The following is a 16,707-nucleotide window of genomic DNA, read 5'->3' as shown; positions in this document are numbered from 1 at the left end:
AATGTCACCCGATGCTTACGGTGGATATCATATAGTATGTAGCTGACACTTTGTTGTCCACTTCTATTGGTTGATAATAATGACCAAAATAGTGAATAGGCTAACAGAAAGGGTAGTATACATTAGGTGGCCAATATACACTAGAGTTAGTGAATATGCTGGTGAGTCTTGATTTTTTTAAGTTATCCTGCAGATCTGGATCCTTGACTGGCAAAGCAGCCGTTAGCTGATATATAGACGCATTCCTGAAAAAAATATATATAAATAATTTAAACCGACCTCTGCCTGCGATTCCGGAGGGTATGGGGCAATCCATTCCGGGGCATGCACTTTCAACTTCTCAGTTATGTGCATTTTAAGAAATTAAATATCATGTGTCTCAAAGGTGAAGGAAATAGTGAGTAAACCAGAGAATTTTCTTGATTATCTGTGTGTGTAAAGTCTGCCAATTCGCATAGAGCCAGCGTGGTGAACTATTGGAATAACCCCTCTCATTCTGAGAGGAAACTCGAGCTCAGCAGTAAGCCGAATATGGGTTGATAATGATAATGATAATCATATTAGATAAACGGTTAGATGAAACTGGACTGGTACAATATTTGCATTTGTTTACATAGCACGTAACAATGGAGTTAGATTTTTACTAATAAGAACGCGTCTATCTATAATTATTCATTCATTAGTCTAAACATAAAGTAGCTACCTAAACGAACTGTTTAAGACAAGGCGGTTCAGATCGAGTACCAGATAGCTATAATAAGCTATGGTATTATACTTCGGGAAGAGCGTTCAGGCACTGTTCGATCTTTTTTTATTTTTTTTTTATTTGGGCCAACAATAAACGATAAGATTTCAAAAATTTCAATTACTTAATTAAACCACACCACACAATATACAACTTTATAATCTATCTAATATATAAAATTCTCGTGTCACAGTTTTCGTTGCCATACTCCTCCGAAACGGCTTGACCGATTTTGATGAAATTTTTTGTGCTTATCCGGACTTTATATGAGAATAGGCCAACATCTATTTTTTATACCTCTAATGGTAGGGGTAGGGTAGGGTAGTGGTAGGGTATGTTTATGGTATAGGGATAGGGTAGGGGTAGGGTAGCGGTAGGGTAGCGCTAGGGTAGTTGTAGGGTAGGGTAGGGTAGGGGTGGAGTGGAGGTAGGGTAGGGGTAGGGTAGGGGTAGGGGTAGGAGTAGGGTAGTGTAAGGTAGGGATAGGGAAGAAGTCCAAATAAATAATTTTAATAAGTCAAAGCGAAGCTTGACCGGGTCCGCTAGTATTAGTATAGATTAATAACATTGTTAAGAATTTAAAAAAGGATATTAATAAATAAATGAAAGATTAAAAAAAATATTAATCAATTAAGAAGGTAGCTTACTGTCTCTACTGGATCAAACTCGAATCCAGCAGCGCATCTCAGAAATGTCACCGCGCTTCCAAGGCATAGATAAAAGCCATCGCATTGTTCCGGATGAGGGACTTTTCCGAAGAAAAATGGTGGACATATAGCAGGCGTTGTTGAGTCAATCGACATTGTTGTTGGAGCATCAGTATTGTCTGTAGTTACATCCGTCCAATCTCCTTCAATTGTTGTTGTCGAATTGTCTGTTGTTTCTGTCCAATCCTCTTGGATTGTTGTTGTCGAAGCGTCTGTTGTTTCTGTCCAATCCTTTTGGATTGTTGTTGTCGAATCGTCTGTTTCTGCCCAATCTTCGATTGTTGTAATAGAAGTCTTGGTCGTTTCTTCTGTAAATTCTGTCCAATCGTCTTCGACTGATACGATTTCTGTAACATCTGTCCAATCCTCTTCTGTTGTTTGAACTTTTTCTGTTGTTGTGGTTGTAGTACTTGTTGTTGTTGCACAAATCGTGGCAAACGGCCAGTTACAAACCTAAAATCAACGTAATTTGATAGAATAAGTCTGCCTGTCTGTTACCTTTTCAAGGCTTAACCATTCCAGGATGGAATTTGGTATAGAGGTAAAATTAACATTGGAGCATATCATAGCTTACTTATTATCCCGGACAAAAACTCATGGATCCCGCGGGATATGTCAAAAAATTTTCACGTTTTTTTAATTATTCTTGACTACAATCTCACCTGATGTTAAGTGATGATGCAATCTAATATGGAAGCGGGCTAACTTGTTGTTGAGGAGGATGAAAATCCACACTCCTTTCGGTTTCCACACGACATCGTACCGAAACGCTAAATCGCTTAGCGTTACGTCTTTGCCGGTAGGGTGGTAACTAGCCACGGCCGAAGCCTCCCACCAGCCAGACCTGGACCAATTAAGAATACCTCAATCGGCCCAGCTAGGGATCGAACCCATGACTTTCGTCTTGTATACCACTGCGCCACGGAGGCCGTCGAACGTAAATATCTGCTAGTCTGATCATAAAGTAAAAATTCAAAATCAATCAGTTCAATCCACTTGTTGGTAACATATACATAAAAAATATTGCTTAATGACGCTACTTTATGACACGCCATTTTTGGTTTATCTTGAATTATTACCTATTCCAATAAAATAAAGATTAAATTGAAAATTCAAATCTCCTTATCAGATCTCATAAATCGTATGTGATAAAAGATATACATCTAATTTAGTTTTAGTGCCCGACATTCAAATAATAGGTAAACAGGAACCTAGATCGCAATGTGATCTTGTGAAATGTTCTTATTCTATCTAATAAGGAACTTAAGCTAACTTATCCTAATAACTATACAAATCATGCCCACGTGGAATGGTGGCAAGAATACTGGCTGCATTTCCGCGCTGGACAACCAGACTGATCCTTTGTGCAAAAAATGAGCCAGCCCTTCTGTCACCAGTCGAAGCAACTAGCCGCGGTGAAATGATTCGGTAAATTTTTTTCCCAAGGGTCCCCACGGCAAAAGGTACAAATATGTAACTCTCAGTCAGAGAGGCATACTTGAGCTACTTACCGGTTTCAGCTTTTTCTGCTGCGGCTCCCGGTCTTGATTCTGTCTCCCTGATATGACACGGTGCTAATGTGTCGACGCATGTAGCGTCCCACATTAGGGCCTGCCCCATTTCCCAGGGAACCAGCGTCAGGCATTTTGCCATCATCCCTACTGATTCCTGACGGCTCGATTAGCGCAGGAATATTTATGGTGGCAAGAGCACTTTTTATTCTATCTACGAGTATCTATATCTATCTATTGCCCAAAAATTTCTCCGAATTATTTTACCGCGGCTGGTTGCCTCGACAGAAACGCTGATTCATTTTTTGAATCAGCCTGGCTGTCCATAGCGTTAAATTAATTCAAGTTTTCTATTGTAAATATTGGCACTTGAAAAAAATATTTTATTTAAATCGAAAGCATCACGAAATAGACGTACAGATGACATGTAGCAGGGTGATAGTTTATTAGTAGTCGTACGCTACGAACGGATTTTGCGACAGGACCGGAAGACACAAACCAACTGACGTAATCCAAAAACCGTATCATCAATCATTGGATCAGCTTGGGTCTAAGCGCCATATTCCCTCTCTTATAAGGAGGGGAGACGGGGGGCTGGCCCAGAAATGAGCTGTTATAATAGGCATGGTTATTCGTTCGTAAGTAGCTAATTTTAGCAGACTCAGAGGTTATTGCAAAAATAAGAAAACTAATGTCACAAAAGTTATGATTTACAACATTTGTCAGGACAACTTAATTAATAAATCACACTGTAACCAAAATAAGACCCTAGAATGGCAGAGAATTTAACCTTGAGTCACGCACTTGTGAACGTTGTATGTAGGGTTAAAGACGCCTTTGACTGTTAACAAACAATTCCCTTTTCCACTCAAATCACTCTCCCCGCCTATTCCAAGTATTATACAATAAGAGAGGTGGACGGCTCGAACGCCACGAGCACACTGAAGCCGTCCGTACCGCAAGTCGTTGCAACGCGGCGATAACACCAACATCTTAAAATGTGTTTCTGCGTCAACTTAGAGTCCGCGTACTAAACTTACCTGTAAGCTAGTATCAAAAAAGAGTCCTTTCGGACAACTCATGAGTTTTGCCCGTCCATTGCTGCACGAATAGAAGCGACCGCAATCAGTCTCGTGTGGCAGCAGGTGATGGATGTTGAAGTTGGCGGGACAGCCATTAGGCAGCAAGCGAGCCCAGCTGAAGCCCGTTAGTAGTAGGAGGATAAATATATGAGACATGTTGTCTGAAAGAAATTTTAGTTTTATAACAAGTGGTGAAATAGTAAGATACATAAAACTGACGCAATAATGTCAATAAAAATCCAACCAGAGGGCCTAGTGGCAGTTTGATACTGTTACTATCGCGTTAACGTAAACGCAAATTTCTAAGGAATTGAAACAGCGCCATCTAGTGGCACTACTGCACAACTGTTTCAATTCCATATAAATTTGCGTTTACGTCAACGCGATAGTAACAGTATGAGAACATCGAAAACTCCCACTAGGCACACAGTTTTGAAACCATACAGAATTGTTGTTATGCAAGACTACCCCAGTCAAACATTGTCCGCGTTACACAAAGAAACTCATGATGAAGGACCAAGGAGCAACAATGCCGAGTCACAGGCGGCATTAAATAACCTGTCCACTGGCTACTACGGGCCAAGAGGGATTAAATCCCCTCTAAAAGAGTAGTTCGCCGACAATCGGTTGGCTAGCAGGAGCCAGAACCAGATATGTTCAAACATCTGAGTGTAGTGCCTTGGGAAAGTACTACTACTATCTTCCCAACCCCCCTTTTTTATATGGAAATGTCACGATATGAGGAATATGTTGTGCCATGCGAACCGGCTAGCGACCGGCGCTCACAGGTACCCGGGCCTGTGAGTGAGAAGTTAGTTACCGAAGACTGTACAGAGGTGGGCAACCAGGCTTCTGTGTCAGTGAATGTGTCTGGCAGCAGTAACAAAAAACTTGTACAACAAGCTTTCCACCCTAGCTTGTTCTTAGCACGACCAAGATCCGCATCTGTTGGTAGTAGCACCACAGACAAACAGAGAAACACCAATACTGAAGATAGTTACTCAATGTCTAAGGGTAGAGCCACAGAATATATTGGATGGCAAAAAGACCATGTCCCAGCTGATAGAAAAAGAAAGAGACAAGAAACCAGCCCAAGCCAAACTGAAAAATTACACAAAATGACAAAAAATAATTTACAATATGCAGTTCATACGCAAAATCAATTTGATGTTCTTGAAGAAACAAAAACAAATAATGGCAATGAGGATGAAACTTATACCCCAAAACCGGAGCCAATATTTGTCACTGGAGTAATCAAAATTGCACCTCTAAAAGAACTTTTAAGTAAAACTGTTGATTCTAAATCATACACAATGACTACACTCAGATCAGGGCATATAGTAAAAATTATGCCTCAAACAGTGGACACATATAAGAAAATTAGAGATGCTTTTACTACGAATAATGTCAGCCACTACACATACAAATTAAAATCGGAACGAGCATACAGAGTGGTGTTGCGTGGACTACATTCCTCTGAATGCACAGAAACAATAGCAACTGAACTCAGAGAAAATGGGCATGAATCCAGGCAGATCGTAAATGTCCTACATAAAAAGACAAAAGAACCATTACCGCTTTTCTTTGTAGATTTAGAACCTAATGCAAATAACACAGACATCTTTAAAATAAAAACAATAAATTACACAAAAGTCACCTTTGAAGCTCCGTACAAAAAGAAGGAAATCTTGCAGTGTAAGAGATGCCAGAGGTTTGGTCACACTAAAAACCAGTGTTATAGACCATTTCGATGCGTTAAATGTGGAGGTGACCATCCTACTACAACATGTAGTAAAAGCCCAGAAATAGAAGCCACATGTGCAAACTGTCAAGAAAAGCATCCTGCAAGTTACAGAGGCTGTATCCAATATAAACAGTATAGGGATAAAATATTTAATGTAAAAGCCAAAATAAAACCATTACAACAAGAAAATCGAAAACAAAGACCAGCTTCTCCAAACTATTACAATACCTCTACTAACCCCGACAGCTATGCTGAAGCTGTAAAACGGGATCACGAATTCACAAGAAAACCAAATGCAAGACCAACCAATACTGTTTCATATGAAACAGACAGCCTAGGAAAAATGTTAGACACTATGTTTAACAAATTTCAGCAAGTCATGACTAAAATGATGGACAACATGATGGATCGAATGGTCCAACTTTTCAAGGCTCTTGTAACCAACCAAGTAAAATAGGTAATCTGCGAATAGTTACATGGAACGCCAATGGGATGAGAGAACGTCAGCTTGAACTTGAGGTATTTTTAAATACTGAAGGCATTGATATAGCACTAATAAGTGAAACTAGAACAACAGCTAAAACTTACATAGCAATAAAAAATTATGTAACATACATGACAAACCACCCATCAGGAAACACTCATGGAGGAACAGCAATAATTATAAGAAAAAACATAAAGCATTTTGAAATGGAAGCTTTCTGTAAAGAAAAAATTCAAGCCACCTCAGTTAAAATACAAAACAATAAGACAGACATCATTATCTCAGCTGTATATTGCCCTCCCAGGCATACTGTAACTTCTGACGATTTTAACACATATTTCTCTACTCTTGGCCCTAGATTCATATGTGGAGGTGATTGGAATTCCAAACATACGTACTGGGGATCGAGACTAACAACAACTAGAGGACGTCAGTTGTATAAAACATTGAAAAGCTCTTGTTTAGAATATGCATCAACGCGCACTCCAACATACTGGCCGAGTGACCCTAATAAAATTCCAGACCTTCTAGATTTTTATGTTTTGAAGGGGATTAGCTGCAATTACCTAAAAGTAGAATCCTGCATAGATTTATCTTCAGACCATACTCCTGTAATTCTAAATTATAGCAGCAAAATATTATATAGTAGACCTGTCCCAAGATTGTACAATCGAAAAACAAATTGGAAACTATACCAACAAGTAATCTCCTCTAAGATAAATCTAAAAGTACCATTGAAAACAGAACAAGACATTGAACAAAATATTGAAGAATTAAACATCCTTTTACACACAGCAGCTCAAGAGTCTACCCCATTTCTCAAAGAATCTGAAATCATGGCTCAAATTTACCCAAAAGCCATAAAAGATCAAGTTAGGGTACGACGAAACCTTAGAAAATCTTGGCACCATAGAAGATACCCAAGTAACAAAAAGGCGTTTAATGAAGCCTCGGAGGAACTAAAAAATCTTATTAAAACATACAACAATGATAACCTACAAAATTACTTGACGAGACTAACACCTACACCAAGTACAGACTACTCTCTATGGAAAGCCACCAGGAAGATGAAGCGACCTAACACTCATGTACCACCAATTAAAAAGCGAAATGGAACTTGGGCTAGATCTAATATAGAAAAAGCTACAGAATATGCAGAATATTTAAATGGTGTATTTACACCCCATCAGAGCTTAGATCAAATTCATGAAAGCGAAGTACATACATATCTTCAAACTCCATTCCAAATGTGCCTGCCACTGAATAGCTGTTCTCCAAAAGAAGTTACTCGAGCCATTACATATCTCAAAGGCAAAAAAGCTCCAGGATATGACCAAATAGATGATATGTTGTTAAAAAAACTGCCACACAAAGGAATCATGCTCCTAGTTATTATTTTTAATGCCTGTATTCGACTAGGTCATTTCCCTAGCCAGTGGAAAATCGTACAAGTGGTCATGGTCCCAAAGCCTGGTAAACCACCCCAGGAGACGTCATCATACAGACCAATAAGTCTTCTTCCAATACTAGGAAAATTATTTGAGAGAGTCCTACTCAACCGACTTCTACCTTACTTACAGGACATAATTCCAACCCATCAATTTGGTTTTCGTTCTCACCACGGCACTGTAGAACAGATTCACCGTCTAGTAGACATCATTAGCAGAACCCTAGAAAACAAACAGTATTGTTCTGCTGTCTTTATAGATATAGGTCAGGCTTTTGATAAAGTTTGGCATAAAGGGCTCCTATATAAAACAAAAAAGCTCCTACCACACTCATTCCACTGCCTTCTAGATTCTTATTTGCATAATAGATGCTACCAAGTTAAATGCCAAGATGAAGTATCGCCGCTATACAATATTGAATCTGGTGTCCCACAGGGAAGCATTTTGGGCCCCGTACTATATCTTCTGTTTACTGCTGACTTGCCTATAAAAGAAAACACTACAACTGCAACATACGCCGATGATACCGCTGTTCTGTCAGTACACGAAAATCCGGAAGCAGCTTCACTGAACCTGCAAATCCATCTAAATGAGATTGAAGATTGGCTAACAAAATGGCGTATAAAAGCAAACCAAAGTAAATCCACACATGTTACATTTACACTTCGCAGAAAAACATGTCCACCCGTAAAACTCTTTAATGAAGAGCTTCCTCAGGCAGATGACGCTAAGTATCTTGGCATGCATCTTGACACACGGCTTACATGGCGTAAGCATATTTGGACTAAGCGCAAACAGCTTGACACAAAATTAAGAAACCTGTACTGGCTGACCGGCAAAAAGTCTCAGCTGAATAGTACCAGCAAGTTAGCAGTATACAAAGCTATATTGAAGCCGATTTGGACTTATGGTATACAACTTTGGGGAACAGCCAGTACAAGTAACATTGAGATACTGGAAAGATTTCAAAACAAGGCTTTAAGATGTCTTTTTAACATCCCGCCATACATAAGTAACAAGAATATCCAAAGTGATCTTAATGTTAAGACAGTCAGACAGGAAATACAGTGCTACAGTATCAAATATCAGGAGCGACTAGCAATGCATGTCAATGACTTGGCAAACAATCTAGAAGGAGACGGCAGCCTGCTTTTTTGCAGACTGAAACGCAACAGTGTTCAAAATCTAGCCAAGAAAAATAGCTAGAATACAGCATAATAGGAGATTTGTTAATGGACTTACTCCTTCTGATGACCCATAACCTCTAACCAACAGACGAACGGCTCAATGTCGAATGACAGATTGCCGAGTAACAGTATAAGAGAAAGGAGAAAAAAAAAAAAAAAAAAAAAAAAAAAAAAAAAAAAAAAAAAAAAAAAAAAAAAAAAAAAAAAAATGATGAAGGACCGATTTATCTATAATTAGTATGACATAGTTTCACGCATTTATCCGTTTCAGTATTATGGGAAACTCATCATCATTATCATCAACATCGAGCCGATGGACGTCCCGAGGTGGTATTTATAATATATATATATTTGAATATATTGATTTTTATGATACATTCGGGTAAATAAGGTCAATGTTAACTATACATAAAAAACAAAGATTGTCTGGATATTTGCAAAATAAATAAGATTATGAAATTTCAAAATCTATTAAAAATCTTCGTAGTTAGAACATTCATACAGTTTTAGCTTCCTTACATTAAATGTGACATTTTTTAATGTTTGAACTATAAACATAAACGCACAAATAACAAAGATATTAGTAATTTTGTTTGAACGCCCATACAAATCATTATTGACCTACGACGTCATTTGTTCGTACCATTTTATATGGGGCGTTTTTTCAGGGATCCGCGGCAGCGCCGCAAATCTGTCTTGTAAATTATAATATTGTATGATTTTTTTATTAAAAGAGCAACTGTTGAGTTTCTTGCCGATTTCTTTTTAGCAGAACCTGCTATCCGAACCGGTGGTAGAATCTTTACAAATAGTCAACTGACGTATCAAAAGTGCTTGTAAACTGAGCCTACTTGAAATAAATGATTTTTGAATATTGAAACTAAAGTAAAATACTTACATTATAGTTTAGTTCCGCCTAATAATAAATAACACAATTTTTCCAAAAAAATTCACTGATAATAAACAGTAAGTGTAATATCGATTGTTTTTGTTAAAACAATTCTTGAAACAGTAAAAGCGATTATTGTTGTTAATTCTCTCAGTATTGACTCACCGTTGAACACCGCTATTTTTGCTTATATGTACCGGAAATTATTATCTCCGCCCATAAAATTACTAATTTAGAACAATAAATAAAATCTAAGGACTTTTATAGACATTGTATTATTGTATAGATATCATTATCAATGACTTTCTTTTTGAAGTTTACTCCTTCAGTATCTTTTTAGTATTTAGTCAGTACTTCAATATCGAAGTAGTATATATAGTAGCGAGCTGACTGATGCACATATCAGCGATGGTTCCTAACAACCCGATTCCTAACGGGTTACCTCTTAAAAACTCATGAGTTTTACGTAATTTAATAATATTATCCTTTTTTTAAATCTTAACATCGTTAAAAATGAAAAAAGGACAAATAAAAAAATGAGAGAAATAAAATTTAACGTGCTCAGTCAAAATACATTTAGACTAAAAACATACACAGTAGCGAAGACTGAAATTTTCTAGTAGTAACGGGTTACCTGTTAGAAAATTTCAGTCTTTGCTACTGGTATATAGGTAACTAAGACGCCCCGCAGTTTTACCCGCCTAGTTTTCGTTCCCGTGGGAAATCTTATTAGTGCCTTTCCTTTCCCATAAAACCCATGACCTCATGTAGGAAGTGACTATTTACACGTAAATCGTACCACGCGTTGCTTTTTTATGAAGTCGTTTAATCTAGAAAAACTTTTAATTTTTAGTTTGGTTTAAAAAAAGTAGAAAAAAAAAACTGTTAAACATTATATCCGTATGAGCAATTATATATAATTCGTACGGCTTACGTACGACTAGCTTCTTCTCTCCCGGTATAGTGTCGAGCTATTATGCATAATAATATTCCTGTGTGAAGAGTACCGTGCTCGTTGCATTGAAAGGAATATTAAATAAATAAAACAGTAAGTTTCATAATTGTATATTTTACTAAATATACTAAACTAGTTAACAAAAACCACTACTATCTGTTTTCGTGTAAAATATATAAATAAATGTTTTATTTCTGGAATCAAAACTTCTGTTTATTCCTTATCTTGTGTTTCTTATTTTATTTTTCTTTATTTATATTTTTTCTGTGGATCAAATAGCTCAATCCTTTTCCCATTGTAGTTTCTACTTCATTTATCTCGAATGTCTTGAACATTTTTAGTGAATTGATTTTGAATTGAAAATCTACTTTTTTTTCTTATTTCGTAGGCGTCAGTTCCTTTGAAGGTTTAGGCGAAGCGGATTTCGAAGTCGCTGAAATAAAAAAAGTGCAACTTTATTAATATTTTTTCAATTTAACCCTTGACTACAGTATGCGTCATCAACCCATATTCGGCTCACTGCTGAGCTCGAGTCTCCTCTCAGAATGAGAAGGCTTAGGCCAATAGTCCACCACGCTGGCCCAATGCGGATTGGCAGACTTTACACACGCAGAGAATTAAGATAATTCTCGGATTCGAACCCACACCCTCCGGAATCGGAGGCAGAGGTCATATCCACTGGGCTATCACGGCTCTTCGACTACAGTATACAACTGCCCATCTGATATGACAATGCTGTATAAAACATAAATTGGAAGAGGTTCAAGTTAATTCTAGTCATAGGTACCTTTTGACATAGTTATTATGGGTATCGTAAATATAAGCTACCTACCACTAGACTCTGACCTCAGTAAATTTTTGACTTAGTTTTTCACAAATCTCTCGGGAACCATGGATTTTTCCGGGATAAAAAGTAGCCTATGTCTTAATCCAGGCTATAATATATCTTAATACCAAATTTCAGCTAATTCGGTTCGGTTCGAGGCGTGAAAGAGTAACAAACATTCAAATCATTCGGAAACCATGGATTTTTTCGGGATAAAAAGTAGCCTATGTGTCAATCCAGAGTAAAATCTATTTCCATTCCAAATTTCAGCCAAATCGCTTCAGTAGTAGCGGCGTTAAAGGGTAACAAACATCCAAAAATCCAAACAAACTTTCGCGTTTATAATATTAGTAGGAGTTAATCATCTCATTTTTGAAACCGATAAGTGGCACAAAAACCGTGATAGCCCAGTGGATGTGCCCTCTCCGATTCCGGAGTTCATATCATATTGTTTTTTTTTTTTTTTTTTGGTTTTATCTGCAATCAGTCGACAGACTATAAGCGGATTAGTGGTAGGAAAGCACGGTCCTCAAGTCTGCATTGTATAGAGTACGTCTGCCCGTTTTAACCTTTTGACTCTGTCAGCAGTCAACAGCCCACAAGCTAGTGGGTTTGGATGTTTCAACAAGCGTCAACATCATCGAATGTTGCAATTTGTGCTTCTTTATCTCTTCCTGAATTGTTGGTATTTCTAAGTATTGGTATTTCAGTGTTGCGTGAGTACCAGGGCGCATTAGCAATTGTTCTCAATATTCTATTCTGGACTCTTTGGATGACTAGAGTGTTGGATATGCTAGCAGTAGACCAGATCTGCCAGAGCCAAACAGGTTTCAGAATAGCGCAATACACTAGCAATTTGTTGAGAGACAATACAGACTGCCTGCCTAGGAGCCAGAGTAGGGTTCTAAAGCGGTTATTAAGGTCGTCGCGCTTATTTTTAATATGATCCTTCCATGTGAGACGTCGGTCTAAGTAAAATCGATCGATCGAATTGATAATTGCTAAATGAATAATATAACGTAAACATATCTTACTTGTTAATTGCATGAGCACCATGGGCACCATAGCGATATGCGAAGACCTCCGAGGCACAGGTAATACTCATCACATATTTCCGGATGACGAACTATATGAAGGAATCCTGGGGGACAAATTCCAGGCGTTGGTAGAATAGTTGTTGTGTGTGATGCTTGAGTTGTAGTTGGTGCTCCAGTTGTTTCGGGTAGTGTTGTAGTAGAAAGATCTTCTGTTGCCGTTGTAGATGTAATGTTCGTTGTTTCTGATGTGTTTGGTGGCCAAACTTCTGTTGTTGTTGGTACCTCCGTTGTTTCTGATGTGGTTGGTGGCCAAACTTCTGTTGTTATCGGTACCTCCGTTGTTTCTGATGTGGTTGGTGGCCAAACTTCTGTTGTTGTCGGTACCTCCGTTGTTTCTGATGTGGTTGGTGGCCAAACTTCTGTTGTTGTCGGTACCTCCGTTGTTTCTGATGTGGTTGGTGGCCAAACTTCTGTTGTTGTCGGTACCTCCGTTGTTTCTGATGTGGTTGGTGTCCAAACTTCAGTTGTTGTCGGTACCTCCGTTGTTTCTGATGTGGTTGGTGGCCAAACTTCTGTTGTTCTTGGTACCTCTGTCGTTTCTGAAGTTATCGATGTCCAACCATCTTCTGTTGTTATCGGTACCTCCGGTGTTTCTGAGGTTGTCTGTGGAGCATGAGTCGGTGTGTGTGGAGCATGAGTCGGTGTGTGTGGAGCATGAGTCGGTGTGTGTGGAGCATGAGTCGGTGTGTGTGAAGCATGAGTCGGTGTGTGTGGAGCATGAGTCGGTGTGTGTGGAGCATGAGTCGGTGTGTGTGGAGCATGAGTCGGTGTGTGTGGAGCACGAGTCGGTGTGTGTGGAGCATGAGTCGGTGTGTGTGGAGCATGAGTCGGTGATGTGTTTGGTGGCCAAACTTCTGTTGTTGTTGGTACCTCCGTTGTTTCTGATGTGGTTGGTGGCCAAACTTCTGTTGTTCTTGGTACCTCTGTCGTTTCTGAAGTTATCGATGTCCAACCATCTTCTGTTGTTGTCGGTATCTCCGTTGTTTCTGATGTGATTGCTGGCCAAACTTCTGTTGTTGTTGGTACCTCCGTTGTTTCCGATGTAATTGCAGTCCAGCCAATGGTAGTTGTTATTGTTGTCAGCTCATCTGTCGTTGTAGTTGGAATTTCCGTGATTTCTGTTGCAATAACTGTTGTAGCATCATCTGCTGATGTTGTTCGAACGTCATTTGTTGTCGTTGTAGTTATTGAAGATGTACAAGTTACAGAACTTGGCCATTTGCATGTCTTGAAAATGAAATTTTATTAGTTGTAATATTTATTTATGCAAATCGTAAATAAAGTAATATTTCACAAGATTACATAAACAATCTTATGATTAATAAATGGTTTCATAATATTTTATTTTATTTGACGCCTTGTCTAACCCCGTCATAAAACAAAAATTACTATTATTCTATTGTTATTACTTACAAGTAAGATTAAATCGAAGTAAAGTCCAGGGGGACAGTTCATTACTATCCGCACTCCATTGCTGCATGAGTAGTACTTGCCGCAGTCGGTCTCGTGCGGCAGCAAGCTGTATATGCTGAAGTCAATAGGACAACCGTTGGGCAGCAAATTGGCACTGCAGTAGCCCATTAGTAGTAGGAGTATTAATTTCGACATACCTGAAAAGGTTTAAGGAGATTTTTTTCTATTTATCCAATTAAGTCACGTCATAATATTTTTTTGATTTGTCCAAGGCTTTTGATTATATTCAACTTAATTTAAACTAAGTAAAGAATTAATATTTGAAGTTAATTTGAACCTCAGTACCTTAACGGCTTGAGGCTGACTAAAACTCTTACAGATCTTAGGTCCACTCTAGCACTTAATTCAAAAACTCGTAAAACAGTTTTGCACATATTTGTGGAAAAACCGACTGTTAATTAATAATAATGGTCATATACAAAACTTTTACTGTATATACAAATCATAATAATACAAAACTGAACTAGTAGACATGAATGGAAAAGTAAAAAAAGTGTCCCGCAGGGGTTTATTGTGGCACCATTTCGGTTCCTTATTTACGATAATGATATTCCATACATTACTCTATTGATTACACTAGTCGACGTAAATAAATATTGTACAGTATTTACTTAGTTAATTTCCTTTCTGTTTGCTGAAAGAAGTACTCAAAGTAGAAGAATGCACTATTACAACTGATACTAATATTTAAAAGTGAAATATGTTCGAAATCTAATTCCGGCTCGCACTGACTACAGACGTCGTGTATTTTCGACAAAAGTTTTAGTACAGAGTACCATTAGAGCACTGAGAGACTACTAACTTATATGTAGAGGAAATTATCATCATCTGTGAATAACTTATATTAAAACAAATAAATGTTGAAACAATAATAGAAATTGCAATACAAGTAGATAGACTTACAATGCCTTTAGTACGAGATTTAATAAGATCACGCAGTCGCCTTGCTGTATCGAATTGCTATGACGTAAAACATAATTGAAATTTTATAGTAGTATTTCCTTGAGAAATGGGGGGGGGGCTTTAATATGGGACGGTACTTAATTGCTTCCAAATTGAATAATATGTCATATCAGGGAGAAAGAATAAAGATCGGGAGCCGCAACATAAAAGCTAAAACCGGTAAATGGCACACGTGTGCCTCACTGTTTGAGGATTTAATTTATAATAAACTAGCGGACGCCCGCGACTTCATCCGAATGGAATTTAGTTTTTCACAATTTTTTTTTTTTACAAGTGACTACAATCTTACCTGATGGTAATGATGAAATCTAAGTTGGAACCCGCTTGATATTCTCGGTCCACCTAGTGGAGGGTCGACCAACACTGCGCTTTCCGGTGCGGGTTTGCCATTCCAGCACCTTGGGACTCCAACGTTCATCGGCTCTACAAACTATATGGCCTGCCCATTTCAGCTTCGCGACTCACTGACCTATGTCAGTGACGGGTTCGTCTGCGGATCTTTTCATTTCTGAATCGATCACGCTGAAAGACTCCAAGCATAGCTCGCTCCATCGCCCGCTGAGTGAAGTTTTTCCTTATCCTTAAATCCTTAGAAGATTTTCTTTGTTCTCAGAAATTTTCCAAGGATGTTGCTATCAACATCATCAGAATTATCAACAATATCAGAGTTACACACCCTCGGAGAGCATTTGAATCCGTCGATTATTATCATTAACATCTAATAGTCGTCGTCATTTAATTTACGATTAACTTTAATTCATTTTAAAAGCAGTGTGGTGGGTGTGAGCTCCATATTCCTTCTCCTACGGAGGAGGCCTGCAGAAGATAATGATGTCCTGAATTGTTCCTGCAGACTAATTCACTAACTTTAACGTATGTTAGTTGACATACGAAATTGGGACTGTATGTGACAAATGTCATCCGATGTCTACTGACCATTCGTGGATATCATACAGTAGATGACATTTCACAGTTGATTTCAGGGCCCTTCTCGGGCCAAGGCGCGTTTGGAACCCTTGTAACTTTAATTTTAAGTTTTCGAGTATAATAACCACAATTAAATTAAATTATGACATAACTTGACGTTTCAAAAGTGCTTGTAAACTAAGCCTGATTGAAATAAATGAATTTTGAATTTTTGATTGATGTTGATGTTTATTTTGATAGGTTGTTAATAAAGGGGTGTAAGGGAGAGGCTAGTACCAGTCAGCCTCCTTAACAAATCAGTCGTTGTGCTTGGAGATCCATGCAAGAGACCTATGTCCAGCAATGGACGTCTATCGGCTGATAAGGTAAGGTAAGGTAATAAAGACCAAATTAGTGAATACGTCAGCTGATTGGCTTATTGATTGCTGGTTAAGAAACTATTTTCACTTTCCAATTGTTTGACAACAATTTGTCAATAGTTATTTGTTATGTTAAAACTGTTGTTACATGCGCGTGCGTGATTCAACAACACGAAATAGAAATAACAGTGTGATACAAACTGTATTTATGAGAAACAATGGCAAATAGATACAAGTCACCTTTCATCTCACTGCGGCGAGGAAAATTATGTTGGACATTGTCGAGTAAAGGAATCCAAATGCAGTTTTT

The 16,707-nt window shown here is 38.1% G+C and overlaps 1 protein-coding gene across 1 annotated transcript; it reads right to left on the bottom strand.

Annotated features, from left to right (window-relative positions):
* Positions 1-1,371: 1,371 nt before the first annotated feature.
* Positions 1,372-14,949, bottom strand: LOC112052339 (mucin-2-like). Its single transcript, XM_052887033.1, has 5 exons — positions 14,760-14,949; positions 14,089-14,285; positions 12,618-13,902; positions 4,004-4,206; positions 1,372-1,905 (listed from the first exon to the last, which is right to left on the bottom strand). Exons 2-5 carry the CDS (start codon positions 14,281-14,283, stop codon positions 1,372-1,374), a joined length of 2,217 nt encoding a protein of 738 aa, XP_052742993.1. The 5' UTR covers positions 14,284-14,285; positions 14,760-14,949.
* Between the last annotated feature and the right edge of the window lie 1,758 nt (positions 14,950-16,707).

The sequence above is a fragment of the Bicyclus anynana genome, chromosome 18 (assembly GCF_947172395.1).
Source record: "Bicyclus anynana chromosome 18, ilBicAnyn1.1, whole genome shotgun sequence".
Taxonomy (NCBI): Eukaryota; Metazoa; Arthropoda; class Insecta; order Lepidoptera; family Nymphalidae; genus Bicyclus; species Bicyclus anynana.
This window is presented reverse-complemented; position numbering and strand designations above follow the sequence as displayed.